At 41.5% G+C, this 15855-nt stretch overlaps 1 protein-coding gene across 1 annotated transcript; it reads left to right on the forward strand.

Annotated features, from left to right (window-relative positions):
• The first annotated feature begins 2656 nt into the window (after positions 1-2656).
• Positions 2657-14866, forward strand: rnf217 (ring finger protein 217). The gene is made up of 7 exons (XM_072440873.1): positions 2657-3758; positions 6813-7034; positions 8020-8184; positions 10627-10724; positions 10802-10905; positions 11885-11956; positions 12454-14866. Exons 1-7 carry the CDS (start codon positions 2757-2759, stop codon positions 12531-12533), a joined length of 1743 nt encoding a protein of 580 aa, XP_072296974.1. The 5' UTR covers positions 2657-2756; the 3' UTR covers positions 12534-14866.
• The last annotated feature ends 989 nt before the right edge of the window (positions 14867-15855 follow it).

Genomic DNA, 15855 nt, shown 5'->3' on the forward strand with positions numbered 1-15855 from the left:
ACGGAGAAAGACAGTTCGAGCTGACGCAGAAGTGGACAGAAATCTACGGGAGACGAGAGATGCGATGCGCTCCGTTGCGCTAATAAACAAACGCACGTGTGTGTTGTATCAGTCCGCACGGGGGAGTGCGCATGCGCACTTCCGCCCGCGTTCTCAAATCGCCGAAAAATCGTCCATACCGCCTTTAAAAAAGCTGTTTTTAGAAAATTAATTGCTGACTTTAAGTGTCTTAAATCTCCAACTGTCGGTAGCAAACAAGCTAAACTCAGGGGTCTCATTTATAAAACGTAATGTGGAATCCTTACTAAAAGTGTGCGTACTCACTGACAGATCACCTCCTGCCTCATCTTTGAAAGCTCTGACCCACAAAGTTCAGCATTTTCGAACCAAACCGCTCATCTTAGGTCAACTTCTATTTTACTAAATCCCCAAAATAATGTGGAAAGTGACGTACGTAGCATTTTTGTACATACGAACATTTTATGAAAGAGACCCATGCACAGTCGGAGCAACAACACAGAAACAAACTACTTTTATTTTCTATTTGCTGAAGTTAATTTGAGCAAAACAATAGCCCCCATGGACAAAAATTGGGCCAAAAAAACATCAGCCCATAATATTAAATACAAGTGGTGGGCAGCAAACATTTAAATATTTGAAATGCAGGGTTTTTTGTTGTCAGTGAGTTCTTAGGTCTAGTCACTAAGAGAAATCATCAAATTCAACATTTGTGAATTTTCCTTTTCGATATTTCATGGCAAATTCCTTTGTAATCAATAGGAAAACGCCATCTGAGATTATGACATTATCAATTTCTGTTCCGTTCTGCCGCTCAGTCAAAATGTTGAGCATTTGTCAAATACATTTTTTTTGTAATTTTAGTAAACATTTACGACACTTTTTAAGGATAGGCATGTGTTAGCTGTAACTGTGGATCCTGTATCAGGACACAAAATGTATCATGTGGCTCTCGGCCCTATTCTGTACAAAATCACAAGTCTCTTTTTACCCTATAGAATACACCAAACAAATGGCTATAATATGGACTACAGCGAATGGTCCAAATGCTCTCAAGTACAGGTGCTTATAAATATCTGTCAACAAAATAAAATAATTGACTGTAAAGAAACTGTAAGAGAGTTTGTGACTCACTCACTACCTGCGGCTGTCATAGAAAATAGATATTGTTTTGCCCTGTTGTCGACAGAGTGGTGAAAAGTAAGAGGAGACGTGTGGGTGGTGTACTTTAGAGGCTTAAAGGAAATTCAATCAATGTGTGTGAACAAGTGAAAAAGTACACCATCTAAAATGATCTTAAACCCCATAAATTACAGCTAATAATAATAGTAGTAGTATGATAATAGTACTGATAATAGTAATTATAAATAAAAATGAATATAGCCTGCCAATGTGCGTCCGCTCTCTGGCTATTTTACATCAAATATCTGAGGAGTTTTCTATTCTGGCTGACAAAGTGTGCACTGTTGGCATTCTTCATGAAAACCCACTTGAGCTGAGCCAGGACGAGAGAACTAATTACAGTTTGCCTGGCGCTTGTGTCATTAATGAGGAATTGTAACACAGCTAACAAGGCTTTTCACAGGCACTGGCCCAAATAGGATCATTTGAAACACGCCAACAGCCCTGAACTAAAAATGTACCCGACCAGATTAATTTGACTCTGCTTTGTTCAAGTGTCACTTATGAGGTAAAGGCTCTGGTAAAACTGGATTCTGAAAGAACGTCATCACAACAGGGATGAAAAGATATTAGTCTGACATTTGACAAATTGCAATTATAGCGTATAAATTGTACTATCGTTATTTTCATGCTTTGTGTAAACAAACAAACAACCATAACAATGCCTATGTTATACAGTTTATAGACTGAATGTTGTCAAAGAAATGCTGAAATCCAAACATTTGTAGGATCAAATTTGTCATATAAGGATTTTTACTGACATAAGGCCATTATCAATAAATGACATTTCCTTTTGTGTAGGTGGAGAATTGACTTTAATATCAATTTCCCTGATGAATAGGCCAATAGCCCAAGGCCTTCAACGCTGTATCCACACGCACGCCAAAAATGTGATCATTATCAGATTTCTGCAGATTTCTAAAAATGTACCCGACCAGTTTAATTTGACTCTGCTTTGTTCAAGTGTCACTTATGAGGTAAAGGCTCAGATAATACTATTGAAATACAATGTAAACATGTAAAGTTGTTGTGAGTAATCTGACTTCTAGTTGTCCACACAAGGGAGATTATGTGTGCAAAAATGGCAAAAAGACAGATGCAATGCAAGATTGAGGGAGTCATTTTAAAATGCATTATTGTTTCCCGGTTAACCATGTGTTTCTGATGATGATTTATAATTATTCGTGCATGTAAACACACACCAAACTCAGATCTAGAGATAGGGTTATCTGATTTTAATGATGTCATAGTTGGCCAGCTGTAAGACTTGAGTGCTTTTGTGAGTACAGTTCACTCGCCACTGGCCGCTGCGCTGGAGGACGCAGTCTGTGACGTAGAACTCCGTGTAGCGCGTGTACACTGGACTTTCTAATTAGCTTGATTAAACGCAGGCGCTCATCTGCCCCGGGCCGCACGCGCGCACAGAGCCAGCGCGCAGCTCATTGGTCCGCCGCACGCTGACGTCGCACCCGGAAGCCGCTGCTACCTGCTTTGTTTTGTTTTGGTCGGAGAGTGGAAGTCGAGGCGGCGCGAGCGTGGCGACGGCGGCGCATTAAATGGGGCGAGCTCCACCGGGCATGGAAGATGAAGCACCCATAGCCGCCGGTGAACCCACGATGCCGAGCTTTATCTGCACTTTCGAGGACGGCAGCAGGGCCAAGTTGTCCCGCAATCTGTCGACTGAAACTTCCTTCGCCGACGCCAAAGTTGAGCGATCGGTGATAGATCTGCGCGGCCGTGTCACCGTGTCGGACTCGCAGCTGTCCTCCTCCGCGGAGCTGCCGGACGCGGAGGAGCGCGGCGGCGGCGAGGAGAAGGATGCGGAGGGGAACAACAACAACAACTGCAACAGCGGCGGAGGCGGGGAGAAGCGCAGGGCGAGCGCAGTGGAGATAATCCTGCGGAGGAATTTCGGAACCGTGTCAAAATCCCCGTCGCTCTGTCTCAACGTTTGCGCCCGGACTCCGCGCGGGCCGGAGGGCGACGGCCGCCTGAGAAACAGTGCCACGAGCGGCGACGCGGCTGAGAAAAAGTCGAGTCGCCAGTCGGGCGACGCCGCGGCGCAAAACGAGCGCACCCCGAGCGACACCGGGCACGTACAGGGACCTGCGCGTGTCCCGGCGGAGCGTCAAAGTGTTACCGATGATGATGATGATGATAACGACAGCGCGCTCGGTTCCGTGGGGTCGTCTAACGCCAAAGAACACGTGTATTGCACCGTTTACTGCATTGCCAATGACGAAAACTTGAGAGATTATGAGTTGCCAAACCACTCGACCGAAACTCTGGCCTTTCCCGAGCATGACGCGTGTCCCGTCCCTCAGCTGGAGATGGAGACGTGCCCGGGTCCGAGCCCAGAGCCGCCGGACCTGTACACACTGGACGACCTGGTGGATCCGATCGCAGACCTGTCCCACCGGCTCTCCATGGAGCAGGCCGACGCGGAGAGCGCGCCGCAGCTCTGCCGGGTCTGCCTGGAGCCCAGGACCACCCTGCCCTTGCCCTGCTGCGGGATGGCAGTGTGCGAAGAGTGCCTCAAACTCTACGTCAGCTCTCAGGTTGGTGGAGTGACGGCGCGGGGCCCAAATGCAACGCAGTAAAAGATCCCGGGTCGGTCAGTGTGCAGCTGGTTCCGATGCCCTTGGGCAATAACACACGCACAAGCACCGGGTTATCTTGGCCCGCCTTGAGAGGAGCACACAGTGTTCTCAAATACCAGGTGCAGAGGTGGTCAAAGGAGTACTACAGCAAATATGACTCCAAAACAAATAAAAGTATCTCTGACAGATTGTTACGTAAGTTAAAGGACATATTATGCACTTGTGTCCATGTTTATAAAATTGTTCCTTCATCATAAACATATGGAGTTGTAGTTGCGTCATTCACACACGTCCTGTTTGGAAAGTCCTCTTCCTTCTGAGCCTCACAAAACACTCCATTCAAAATTTTGCAGATTTGTGATGTCATAGGTCGAGGTCCTGTTTTTAAGTCAAGGAATCGTCTCTAAATTTGTGCAAAGCCTGTCTGCCGTCATGTTTATTACAACTGCATGCTTACATTAGCATGTATGGGCAAGCTAGCTTTTGTTTAGTTTCCCCATGGTAATTCCCTCTTCTGTCAGTAGATGGAATGCAAACACAATTTCAATAAATACATAGTTTTAAGTTCTAAAACATGAAATGCCAAAGTAAAGATACTTCAGACTACGTTAAAAGGCCTATAAAAAAGTAATGGGTATTATGTGTCCTTTAAATTACTGAAGTATTCAATGTAGAAATTAAGTACTGTATTGAAAGTTTATTCTAAAGGCGAAATGGCTTACATTTTTTACTCTCTGCCTGACGAAGGCCTAGACGCCGAAACGTTGCCTCTTTACTATTAAACTTTTATTTTGCAAGTTTGACAGTGTGCGGGATTTCTTTCCCTTTACTATCTCCAAAACAAAAGCAAAAAACCCAACTCAGAACGGCCACTAAAGTAGATTAAAGCCACAACAGCAAACTGAGTAATCAGTCATATCACACCTGTGCAGAAGAAAAGCTTCTTCTTTGTAATGATTAGTGGGTCTTAAACTCAAGTACTAAGTATTCAACTATTAGAATATGACTCGATAAGAACTTGTCTCAAAAACTGTACAATACTTCAGTAAATGTACTTACTGACCACTTCTGCTGAGATGAAATAAGACCCTCTGATCGCTCTTGAACGTGTTGTGAGGACGCTCCATGTGTTATTACAGGGTTATAACCTGCAGCTCAGAACACATGCCAAATTTAACTGAATCTGGGGCACGAACATTCTTGTTGTGCATTTTTGTTGAAAGTACATGCAGGAACAGTGCAAAGTAACCACATTATTCCGCAGGGAGTCATTCCTAAATTTTAATCATGTCAGCCCAAGCAAGATACTGAAACTCGACCAAACCCAGCCTATTCAAAATTTGTCTATACATATACTTTTATTTTATAATGTATTGTCACATGATGTGGCTTATCGTCTCGTTTATCCCACATGAATCTAAATATAAACCAGCCCACATGCCAATAAGCACCAGTCATTGACACTGTGTTGATGATACACAGTATTGGACTAGTTACATTTCTGCTATGAAATATAAAAAATATAAAAGTCGCTGTCACTCCTATTGATTACCTGTCCATTCAGCCGAGATAATTAATAATAGATAAAGCATTTACGGCCATTTATCATCTACCTAGACTCTGAGCACTCTGAGTTTTAGGGCACACTGCCAACTACTGTTTCTAAGCAGTGTAAGTGTCCTGGGGCGGCCATTTTTCTCCTTAAGTGCCTTGTCATTGCGGTGGTTCAACTCTGCAGTCCTGGTCTGAAGGCTTCGTGATGAATGCTCTAATGTCGGACTAGTCTGAAAGCTGCGTCCTTGCATTTTGACTGTATTACTCCTTTTATCTCGTAGTATTTTGATCGTGAGGTTCGAAATAAGGCCTGAAACAGTAGAGCTTTAGATAAGCTCTGTGGATGAGATAACGTGGGCTTAACTGGCCTGTCGAGGTGGAATGATTTTATCCCTTAATGTATTTCAATCCCATTTCAGAACGAGCACAGCTGCTGTTAAGGTCAGAGTCACATTTGGAGGTATACGTGCAGAGCTGTAATTCTCCACCGAAATGGTCCATGTTTTAAAAGCGATACTGCAGTTCCATAGCAGAAGTCAAACCGTCCGTCCTACACAGAGTGGCTCGTGTTTCCTCCTGTGGGCTCCGACAGGACGAGGAGCACCGGTGGGTCTGATGCAAAGTAGAGCTCGTTAGGCCGTGGGCAAACCAGTCCGACCAGTCTGTGGTCATCCATGTGTTGTGTGGTAACAATACGCACGCAGCTCCAGTGTCTGAGCAGGATACGTTTCAAAATCCTGTAATGGCCTTTAGCTGAGAGTGTGAATGTGCTCTGGGTGTAACTAAAGGTAAAGCTTAGCCTTTCTTACATGTCTCTATTGATGCCCATGTTTGTGTGTCATTGTCTCTGGTCCCACTGGCTCTGATGGACTGGAGAAAGGGACATTTTGGAAAAAGAGATAAAGCCCAACATTCCCCTTGAGGATGTCGGTGTCCTGAAATGTCCTTAAAACAAAAAGTAAATTGTAGTTTATTTCAATGACAATTTCAATTCCAGTCAGTAAAGGCAGAAGCTTGACTCCTAACATCGATGACACAGCATAATGTGTGAGCGTGGCTAGAATAAGGAAGGCAGGGTTTGTTGGGTTGGTTTGTTGTTCTGTTCACAAAGGTACACATAGTTTTGAAATGTCTCTTTAAGACCGACAAAAACAACACACACCCTAGCTTAATCTAATGTGATGATTACCTTCAAGGAACTACATGAAAATAAATGATGTTAGTCTTTGCAAAAACACAAGGGACAAAGCGCCATTTCTGTAGCTCAATAATTAAAGACAATTGGCATTTTATTCTCATTTATTTTATATTGAAACAAAACAAATCCTCTCGATCCTTCAAGTTCACAAGTCCTTTTTTCCTACTGAGGAACTTCACATCCTCATTCAAGCTGTAAATGTTTATTTTTTATGTTGTACTTATTTCGACTGCAATTAAAATGTCCTCTGCACTGTCCAGGTTCGAATGGCCAAAGCCTTCGTGAGCTGCCCGAGCCCTGACTGCAGTGGTTTCCTGGAGGAGCGGCTGCTGCTGGCGCTTCTGACCAGTGAGGAGGTGACGCGCTATCAGTACTTTCTGGAACTGAGTCAGCTGGACTCTAGCACCAAGCCCTGCCCCCAGTGCAGCCACTTCACCTCGCTCAAGAATCACACCCTCAACCGCTCGGAGCACAAATACAAGGTACAGGTTTGGTTCAGGATGGTTCAGAAAGTATATTGGCATTTTGTGTTTTATAATGGGGTTCTAATGATTTTAAGATGACCTTTGTTTGTCCCACAATGGGGAAACTCCAGTGTTGCAACACAGAGTAGGCACAGAAGGAAATGATCAAAAACGGATAACGTAGAAAAACTCTTGTACTCTTAATACAAATAATAAAAACACTCTTATTTACAGCTGTTATATGGACATAGAATATTGCACCAGGATGATTGACATGTCACAGTATTGCACATGATTATGATGCTGAATGACACGTGTTCAGGGCTAACAGTTATTGTTGTATTATCACAATTATGTCTTATCGCTATCGTGTGAAGTGCGAAGATAAAAGTTAGAACTTTTATTTGTCCCACAAGGGGGAATTCCATTGTTGCAACGCACAGTTCAATAATATGCAAGAAAAAAAGCTAACTAAAAATAGACTTAAATCTAACACAGACTGGCTTACAGTTTTAGGAGAAATGCCATTGTGAAGCTTTATTGCAACTATTACAATTATGGGTGGGCCATTTTATGAAAAGATGTGCTAAAATGTACTTGTAAATGTCTTGATTGAGATTCAAGTTTCATACAAAGCATGAACAATAAGATAAACTATTGACAATTTACTCAATATTCAAAGTTTGCATATCTCCAGAACAACAATTGTGATATTATTCATTTTCGATACGATTACAATCACTGCTCCAATCAAATACAAAAACTGTGTAATAGCGCTCGTTCTGCTCCACAAAACTAGAAGCAAAGCCACTTGTTTAAAAGTGGCTTCAGTGGCTTTTAAGCATTAATCACAAAACCTACTGTTCTTCTGCAATTTACCTTTTGGCAGTACATAAATAATTGCATCAAGTAACACATTTCCATTACCAAGCAGCCCTAATTAAAATCATAATTGTCACATTTTCAAAGGTTTGACTTGTTTATATGATGCACTTTTCCACAGATTCAGTGCGACAGCTGCCAATTCCTGTGGTGCTTCAAATGCCACGCGCCCTGGCACAACGGCCTGAAGTGCCGCGAGTACAGGAAAGGAGACAAGCTCCTGCGATCGTGGGCCAACGTCATCGAGCACGGCCAGAGGAACGCGCAGAAATGCCCACAGTGCAAGGTAACGCCGCCGTCGCGTTCGCCCACGAGCCGAGCAGGTGGGCGCGCCGCGATAAGGAACGCGTTTGGAAGATTAGGATCACCGGAGATGGAAAAAATATCAATGCGGGTTGTGTTTTAGCAGGCCAGAGAGCCGGGACGTGATGGATGGAAAAGTAAAGAGAGGCAGAAGGACGGTGCAGGAACAGGCGCTCGCGAAGTCAGAGAAAAATTATGATTTTGTCTTTTATCAACACAGCCCGCCCTTTTCACTCCCATTATAACCAAGGAGACAATATCTAATTTAACCGACACAACAGGACTGTAGGAAGACATAAATTACTCTCATTACCGGAATACGGTGACTGTTTGCTCACAGCGGCGAATGTTTCCCCATCTGTGTTCATTCTGCGGCCGCCTCCCTCCGTGACTTTTTCCGTTCGGCGAGGCACATACTGCAGCAGCGCGTTCGAGCCGAGGAGCCCGCAAATTGGTGTCACGCTGGGTTTAGTTGAAAAGGGGGGGACGCCGGGAGTGCCTTCGGTGAACTGAAGGCACGGTCGACAGCAAAGACGCCGCATCCCCCCAAGGGCAATGATCTATAGAGAGCCGCGTTGCAGCAGAAGAGCAGCTCGACGGGATTTAAGAGTGGAAAATATGTGATTTTCAAATGCGCTTGAATGCTGCAAACGCTGCCCTGTAAATACGGAGCGGTTTCTGTAAACGGAGTAAAGTAGTTTCTGGATGAACTCTTGGAGGCTGTAAGGTCGGGCGGTTTCAGTTTATTGTAATCGTGGTAAAACATTTCAAGCTCGATGTTGATACTAAAGACAAGGCTCGATACAGATTTTTGATACCACCATGATGATGCGCAAAAGAATACACAATAACTGTAGTTTTCAACACAAAGTAACAGTTTCTTTATGATGCCATGTGGTCTTACCGTACTCTAGTTCTGATAAAGCACAAGATCATTCTAAAACTGTTGGGGAAAGCTCTCTCTTTCTCTTTTTCTCTCTCTCTCTCTCCTTCTCTATTTTTCTCTCTCTCTTCTTCTCTATTTTTCTCTTTCCCTCCCTCTTTCTCTCTTTTTTTTATAGTATAGCGTAAAACACATACTTTAAAGACGTACAACTACAGAAGATCTACAACTACAATAGGTGGCCGTAAATGCCCCATTAAAAGCAACACAACAATCTCTCTTTCTCTGTCCTTTTTTTTAAATTTTTTTTTAATTTAAATACGCTATAGGGTGAAACACATACTTTAAAGACGTACAACTATAGTGGGTGGCGGTAAATGCACCTGTTAAGCTGCCAACTGACATTGAAAGTAACAACAAGTGGATTGGGAAAAGTCAAATACTGTCATGTTTGTCTTTTCTTCAGTACTGATACTTGTTCAGAGTAGTGTCCAGTTTCACTTCTAGTTTTAGTATTGTTTAGTATCTGATTTTTGATACGTCTGACAACCCTTTTTCATTGTATTCTATATTTTAGGTAAAGATGTATGATATTTTTTTGACATTTTACTTTTTAGTTTTTTATTAGTCATCATAATGAGATTATAAAACTAATAACAAAACTAGATATTCATTTGAGCAGGTATTTAATTTAAGTTGGACCTTTTCCTAAGCACAGTAGTTTTAGCCTTTGGTCTATATTGGCACTAGTATTAAAAAAAAAAAACATTTTTTGTTAAATCCCATTCTGTAACATAATGGTATTGAGTGCAGTGTAGGGCTGTCGCTAGCATTTATTTTAGTGGACTTAAGTAGATTATTCTTTTGTACATTGAGAATACCGGTTATTATATATTATAGTACCATACATTTTTAACCAAATAAAGGTTGAAATGTGGGGAATGAAGTCTTCTAGAGAATATAAATGAATAGTTAATTAACTACTAACTGTAGTATTGATGAAAATCAGTAATTTAATAATGCCCACTAGTCAGTTAATTGTTGCATCCCGAATACAGGGCCTTGTCTTTAGCGTCAGAATCATGTTTTTTATATTGTGACTACACTAATTACAACCTCTCACCCAACACAGTGCATCTTATATCTTCAAATGTTATGCTGTATGTAAAAGATCAAGCGAGAACCAAACTAGAACCATCTTTTTACAGTCGGCACATTATTACAACTTTATGAAGCAGCACAACTCTGATGGTAATGTTAATGTTGTCGCGACAGGACAAGGTGCCGGCCGTTGTCGTTTACCTATCAAAAAGTAACACACATTTGGCATTCTCGTGAATTTGAACGTGCCCTCGTTTATAAATGCAACGTCATAAAATTGCTAGTTTAACCAATACAGTTTCTACTACTTTATGCAAACAAGTTTCAGCTGCATTCAACACATCCCTTTTGAAGCACTCGCTGTTCTTTGAGCCTTTCCTGTAAACCTCTTGTATCTAATTCCTCATGTGAAAGACTTATCATGGTTGTGTTTCTCTGCAGATCCATATTCAGCGGACAGAGGGCTGTGACCACATGACATGCGTGCAGTGCAACACCAACTTCTGTTACCGCTGTGGCGAGCGCTATAGACATTTACGGTCCGTTTCCTTCACTTCGGGGGACCTTATCCTGCTCAAATACACAGCGTCTGACCTGGATGTTTTTGCATTTGTAGATTTTTTGGGGACCACACCTCTAACCTCAGCGTGTTTGGGTGTAAATACCGCTATCTTCCCGGTAAACCCCACCTGAGGCGCTTTGTCAGGGGCTCGGTCTGCGGTGAGTTACTTTACGCCCGTTTGTGTTCAACTTTCACAAAATCGGCCGTTTTTGGAAATCTTTTTAAGGTGACGTGAGGCTAAAGAGATGGAACACTAAGACCTCCAGCAACACATTTTGTACAAGTCACAAGCGTCAATGTGCGCACTGTTTATTAGATTGTATCGCACGTTGTACTTTTACTAAAGCAAAATGTAAAGAGGCATGACTAAAACGCCAAAGCATGATATTTCTACCCGGAATCCTGATCTAATGCGACTAGACTTCAACTATTAGTCACATTTTTGTTTTCGTGCTCATTTCAAGTTTATCTGGCGATGATGATGATGATGATGATTCCAGTAAAAATATGAGCAGATATTGCTAAATATATTGGATTTCTGGTATTGTAAAAGCGGTTATTTTCGCTGTATTCTGATTAAGACGCTGTTCAATACTGAGACAAATGACAATCTTGGAGTCGCGTGTGCCTGAGCCTCGGGCATAAAGAATTACTCAAGAAAATAGGACAAACTGAAGTCCTTTGATCGGTGACCACGGGATTCCTCTTGCACGATGGGCCAGATTAAGAATTGTCCATGCTTTCGGCGGCGTTCAACACGGATTGCGTTAAAATACTCTTCCTGGAAAGTGTAATTTATTGCCGTTTATTGAACTGCGCGTCGTCCTGTTGCCACAAGAATAATATCCAAGTCGGATCATCTGCGTCATAGAGAGGGCTTTGTAAATGGTGGAAAGTGCTACTAACGGGATTGTTCCAGTTCACGCAAACACTTGACACTTAACGGTTATGTAACATTTTTGATTTTTTGTTTTTTGTTTTAAAACGCTGAGCAGTTCCTCCGAGTTCCCCTTCAAGTACAATCTAATTAATCAACCTTTTAATTGTTTGTTGAATTTTCAGGACAGTACAACACGGCATATGTTTTGCTGTAAAAAAAAAAAAGACTTTAATGATGTTTGTTTATTTGTTTTCCAGCGTCTAAGATACTGATAGCACCAGTGGTCATTGTGCTGGTGGTGGTGCTGGGAGCTCTTGCCTTCGTAATAGGTAATTATGTCACAAATAAATGGATAAATAAATATGAACTCGCATGTAGCACATAATTGAACAATATAAGTAAATGCACACTGTGAAAAGAGATGAGAATAATTGACTCCTTAATGCAGGTGTTGACATACAATAAAGGGTCTAAAATAAGTAGAATATAGTGTGCATGCAGTCAACAAAACACTAAAAAAAGTTGTCCTTGTAGCAATGCATGGAATTATTTGATGTGCTGACTCGTTCAAGCGTTAGTGCTTGCTTAATTTAGTCAATTTTATCCTTCTTTTTTCCATCTGTGGATAAGTTCTCAGTTAGAATTAGTAGTTTGGTTTAGCCCTCGTTCATACCTGGAATAGTGCTGTCATACATGTAGACTTGGTGAAGATCTGCTGGAAAGCCTTGTACTTTCAAGAACAATTCTCAATGCTGTATTAAAATGACGATAAAAGAACCATAACTGGGTTGAAATGGCTGTACTGAAGTGTCACTTTCTCTTGCAGGTTTGGTCGTTTTCCCCGTCTACTATGTGTGCAAAAAGAGAAAAAAGCAGCACTCTCAGGGCTCCGGGCGCTGGATCTGAAACGCGCAAACCACGCCCCCCCACATGTTAGACCACGCCCCTCGCGACAGGCCCGCGCCCACACACCTCAGGGAGCTCCCGGTCTGAGTCATCTCGAAACGTCTGCCACGCTCATGGAAGATACAGGGTGATTACCGGCCTCTCAGGTAAAACAGCTGCAAACCCTGAGGCACAAGCCGCGGGGAAAGGCTCATAAACAGATCTGATCATCTTTCTTGTTGTAAACAGTCAGCAACATGCAAGACAAACTCTACACTGACATACAGCAGGATTTCATCAAGACATGCCATGTTCAAATACAAATAGTATCAAATGAGGAGAATTTTGCTGCACATCACATGCTTTTTGCTGCCATATAAAACCATCCATTTAAAGATTCACTTTTAAAAAGCCCAGTGGATTCTGGAGTGGGGAAAAAGAAAGCACTTCTGTCTTTCATGTTAATTGCCTTTGTCATTTAAAGCTCTGGACCTTGATAACCTTTAGCTCTGAGATCCTGCTCTTGTGCCCCTTATGCCAAACCGCATTATCTGAAATAAAGGAGCTGCTGTGTGGCAGCTGTGCCGATACAAAACGGGGCATGTGGCCGGATTGCCGTGCAGCCATACTATTGTTAATCGATCGACTTACTTTTGAGAAAGATGGTGGCGCTATACAGTGTTTGGAGTTTAAAGAACAAACAAATCTCCACAAAAGTGTAAAGGCGTTTGTAAAGCACTGGTAAAGAGTCTGCAGATATTTATGAGAGTGGTAGTTTAAGATGATTGTTACATATTTTATTTTTGTTTTCCACAGGGTCTCAAACTGTAACAACAGATTCAAATAGATCTGTTGATGGAGGGGAAATGTATGTGTATAATTTATACATGTCATGTTGCTAAGTGTGTTGTGGTTTTTGCAGTGAAAGGAATTGTCTTTAAAGTTAATTTAGTGCCAGTGCTTTGTAACACATTTACAGTAGTAAGGGAGCATCCGTCTGCAGCAGTAAGCAGCAAAAGTCTAGTAGCTTTAAGGGTCTTAAAAGGTCTGTCTGGCTGCCGTCCACCTGCTGTCCACCATTATCCTCTAACTTGTGTGTCTGCTGCGTCGCGCCTGTTTCCTCCACCCTGTGCCTTGGCCTGTGGTTCAGTGTGAGCTCAAACAGGACTGGCACGCTGATGAGCGCGGGTGAACACAGGGCTCAGCCTTAGTCGCACATCAGCTGCAGCAGCTTGAGCCACTGCATGTCACTCACCTCATAATGAACTGACAGCATGGACCTTCACCAAAGACGAGAATGTGTGTCTGCCGCTTATGTTTTACAGTGCTACACTAAAGGCAACATGCTGCTCTTGGACTGCGTCAATAACAATGCACTTTGTTTTTTCTGCTTCTGATGATGAAGTACTGAGTTCAATCCAGAACTCGGAACAGAAGAACGAGCTGTAATATTGCACTGTGCAGTGCCATTACCGGTAGTTTAGTTTTACCTCCCTAAAGAAGAGACATTTTACAATGAGCTGGAAAGCCCAGCGTCGGGAGAGAAAATGACTCGGGGATCGAATATTCTCAGGGAGTTAGTGTTCTCTCTACACAAAGCTCTCCATCTGCATTATTGTGCTGCAGAGATGCAGTTTGAAAACTGCTTTTGCCAGAGGAAGCAAAACTCTGAATAACTGGAATGTCAAAAATAAGTTTAGTCAAACTTTTGTGTGCTTCTCTCTGCTGAAGATGACTGCACCACATTTCTGCTGAGGCCAAATGGATAAACAAGCAGTAAAACATGTATTTTATAGTTCCTCTCATTTGGTAGAAGTGTGGTTAAAAGCTTGGAACTTGCAAATGTTAAGTACATTACTCAATAATACATAGGTGCATATTAAGTGTTTATGAATCACAGATGGATCAAGTTTAACACCACTTCATCTGAATCTCTTTTCTTGTGCACTCAGGTCAGGAATTGCAGTTACAAACATCTAATTCTTATATTCACAATGCTGCTGTTATGCAACCAAACAAACAGATCCCTAAACTTGATACAAACTGAATCACCGGTTTATGTTACTAATACATTTCCTGAATGTGTTCCAGAAGCACATAAAAATGCAGTGCTTAATGCTTTATAAACAGATGATATAGTTCCATAATGATAAGTAATTAGTCATCCACAGTCGAGCAGTGACTGGATGACACTGCATGGGATTTATAAAATACTGGTATGTTACTGTTGTGTTACTGATGACTATGACCCAAACAAGAACATCATTCTCTACTGATAAGTTAAAATGTCTAGTTTTGCCATGCACTATTTTATTTAACAATGTCTGAGAATAAAATCAAATGTTTAAAACAAATGTATTGTCCTAAATGTATTTTTTTTTTAGTCAAAATGATTATAGGATATTAATGAACAATGTAAATATGCAAGAATTGGCCTATTGGAAGGTCAGGACTGGAAATAACATGTAACACATACACATCACACACTTTCGATACAAGTGACAACAGCTTTTCCTTGTGGACTGAAAGCTGTGCGTCTCTGAGGAACTGCACAATCACCTCGAGTAGAAGCTCTGGTTACTCTTTGTTCAAGATCTGATTTTAATCAAATCATTCAGGGGGGCAGAGAAAGACCATGTGAACTTGTATAAATTGAGCATGCAATTTTTTTTTTTTTTGTCAAAACACAATGATGATATGAGTAACATTTTTTACCTAATATTTTTAGGCTCTTTTGTATAATGATTCAAATATTGAATGTGCGGGAAAAAAACATGCAGTACAGACATTTTTTTTTGGCTATAATCTAATTTGTTTAAAATTAATAATATTAAAATTCACAATTCTACAAAGTGTTCAAATGTTTTTTAAAAGACAAAGTAGAGTCCAAAATCACACCAGGATATTATTTTTTTCCCCTCCTTTTTAAAATATAAGTTTGAGAGTGGCTTTAGCGTTGGCCATTTTGAAAATACAATATAAACTGTATTTAAAGTGTTTAACAGAAGACATGGCTTTTGAAGCCACTCATCCATTCAAGTCATAGCTTCTGTCAGTTCAGAAAGTTCAACATCAGACTTTGTCAAAGGTGTGTAGGCGAATTATTCTAAGACAACACAAATATTTCTATCTATGGGGTTCGGAATGATGAAAAATTAGAACCGTTGCCATAGCAAAACCAAAATAACATATGTTGTTGCATGTAACAGGAAGCTCAAACACATGAATTGTTTAAAAACAAGTTTAGCTGTGACTTCTGCAGTTTTTCAGCAGATGTCATGATTGCACAACAGACTCCAAAAGATTTTCCATTGAAACTGAAACAGGAATCAAAGCCTTGCTC

This window comes from Eucyclogobius newberryi, unplaced genomic scaffold (assembly GCF_026437365.1).
Source record: "Eucyclogobius newberryi isolate DKJ021-1_F unplaced genomic scaffold, fEucNew1.0.hap1 SCAF_1, whole genome shotgun sequence".
NCBI classification, from domain to species: Eukaryota; Metazoa; Chordata; class Actinopteri; order Gobiiformes; family Gobiidae; genus Eucyclogobius; species Eucyclogobius newberryi.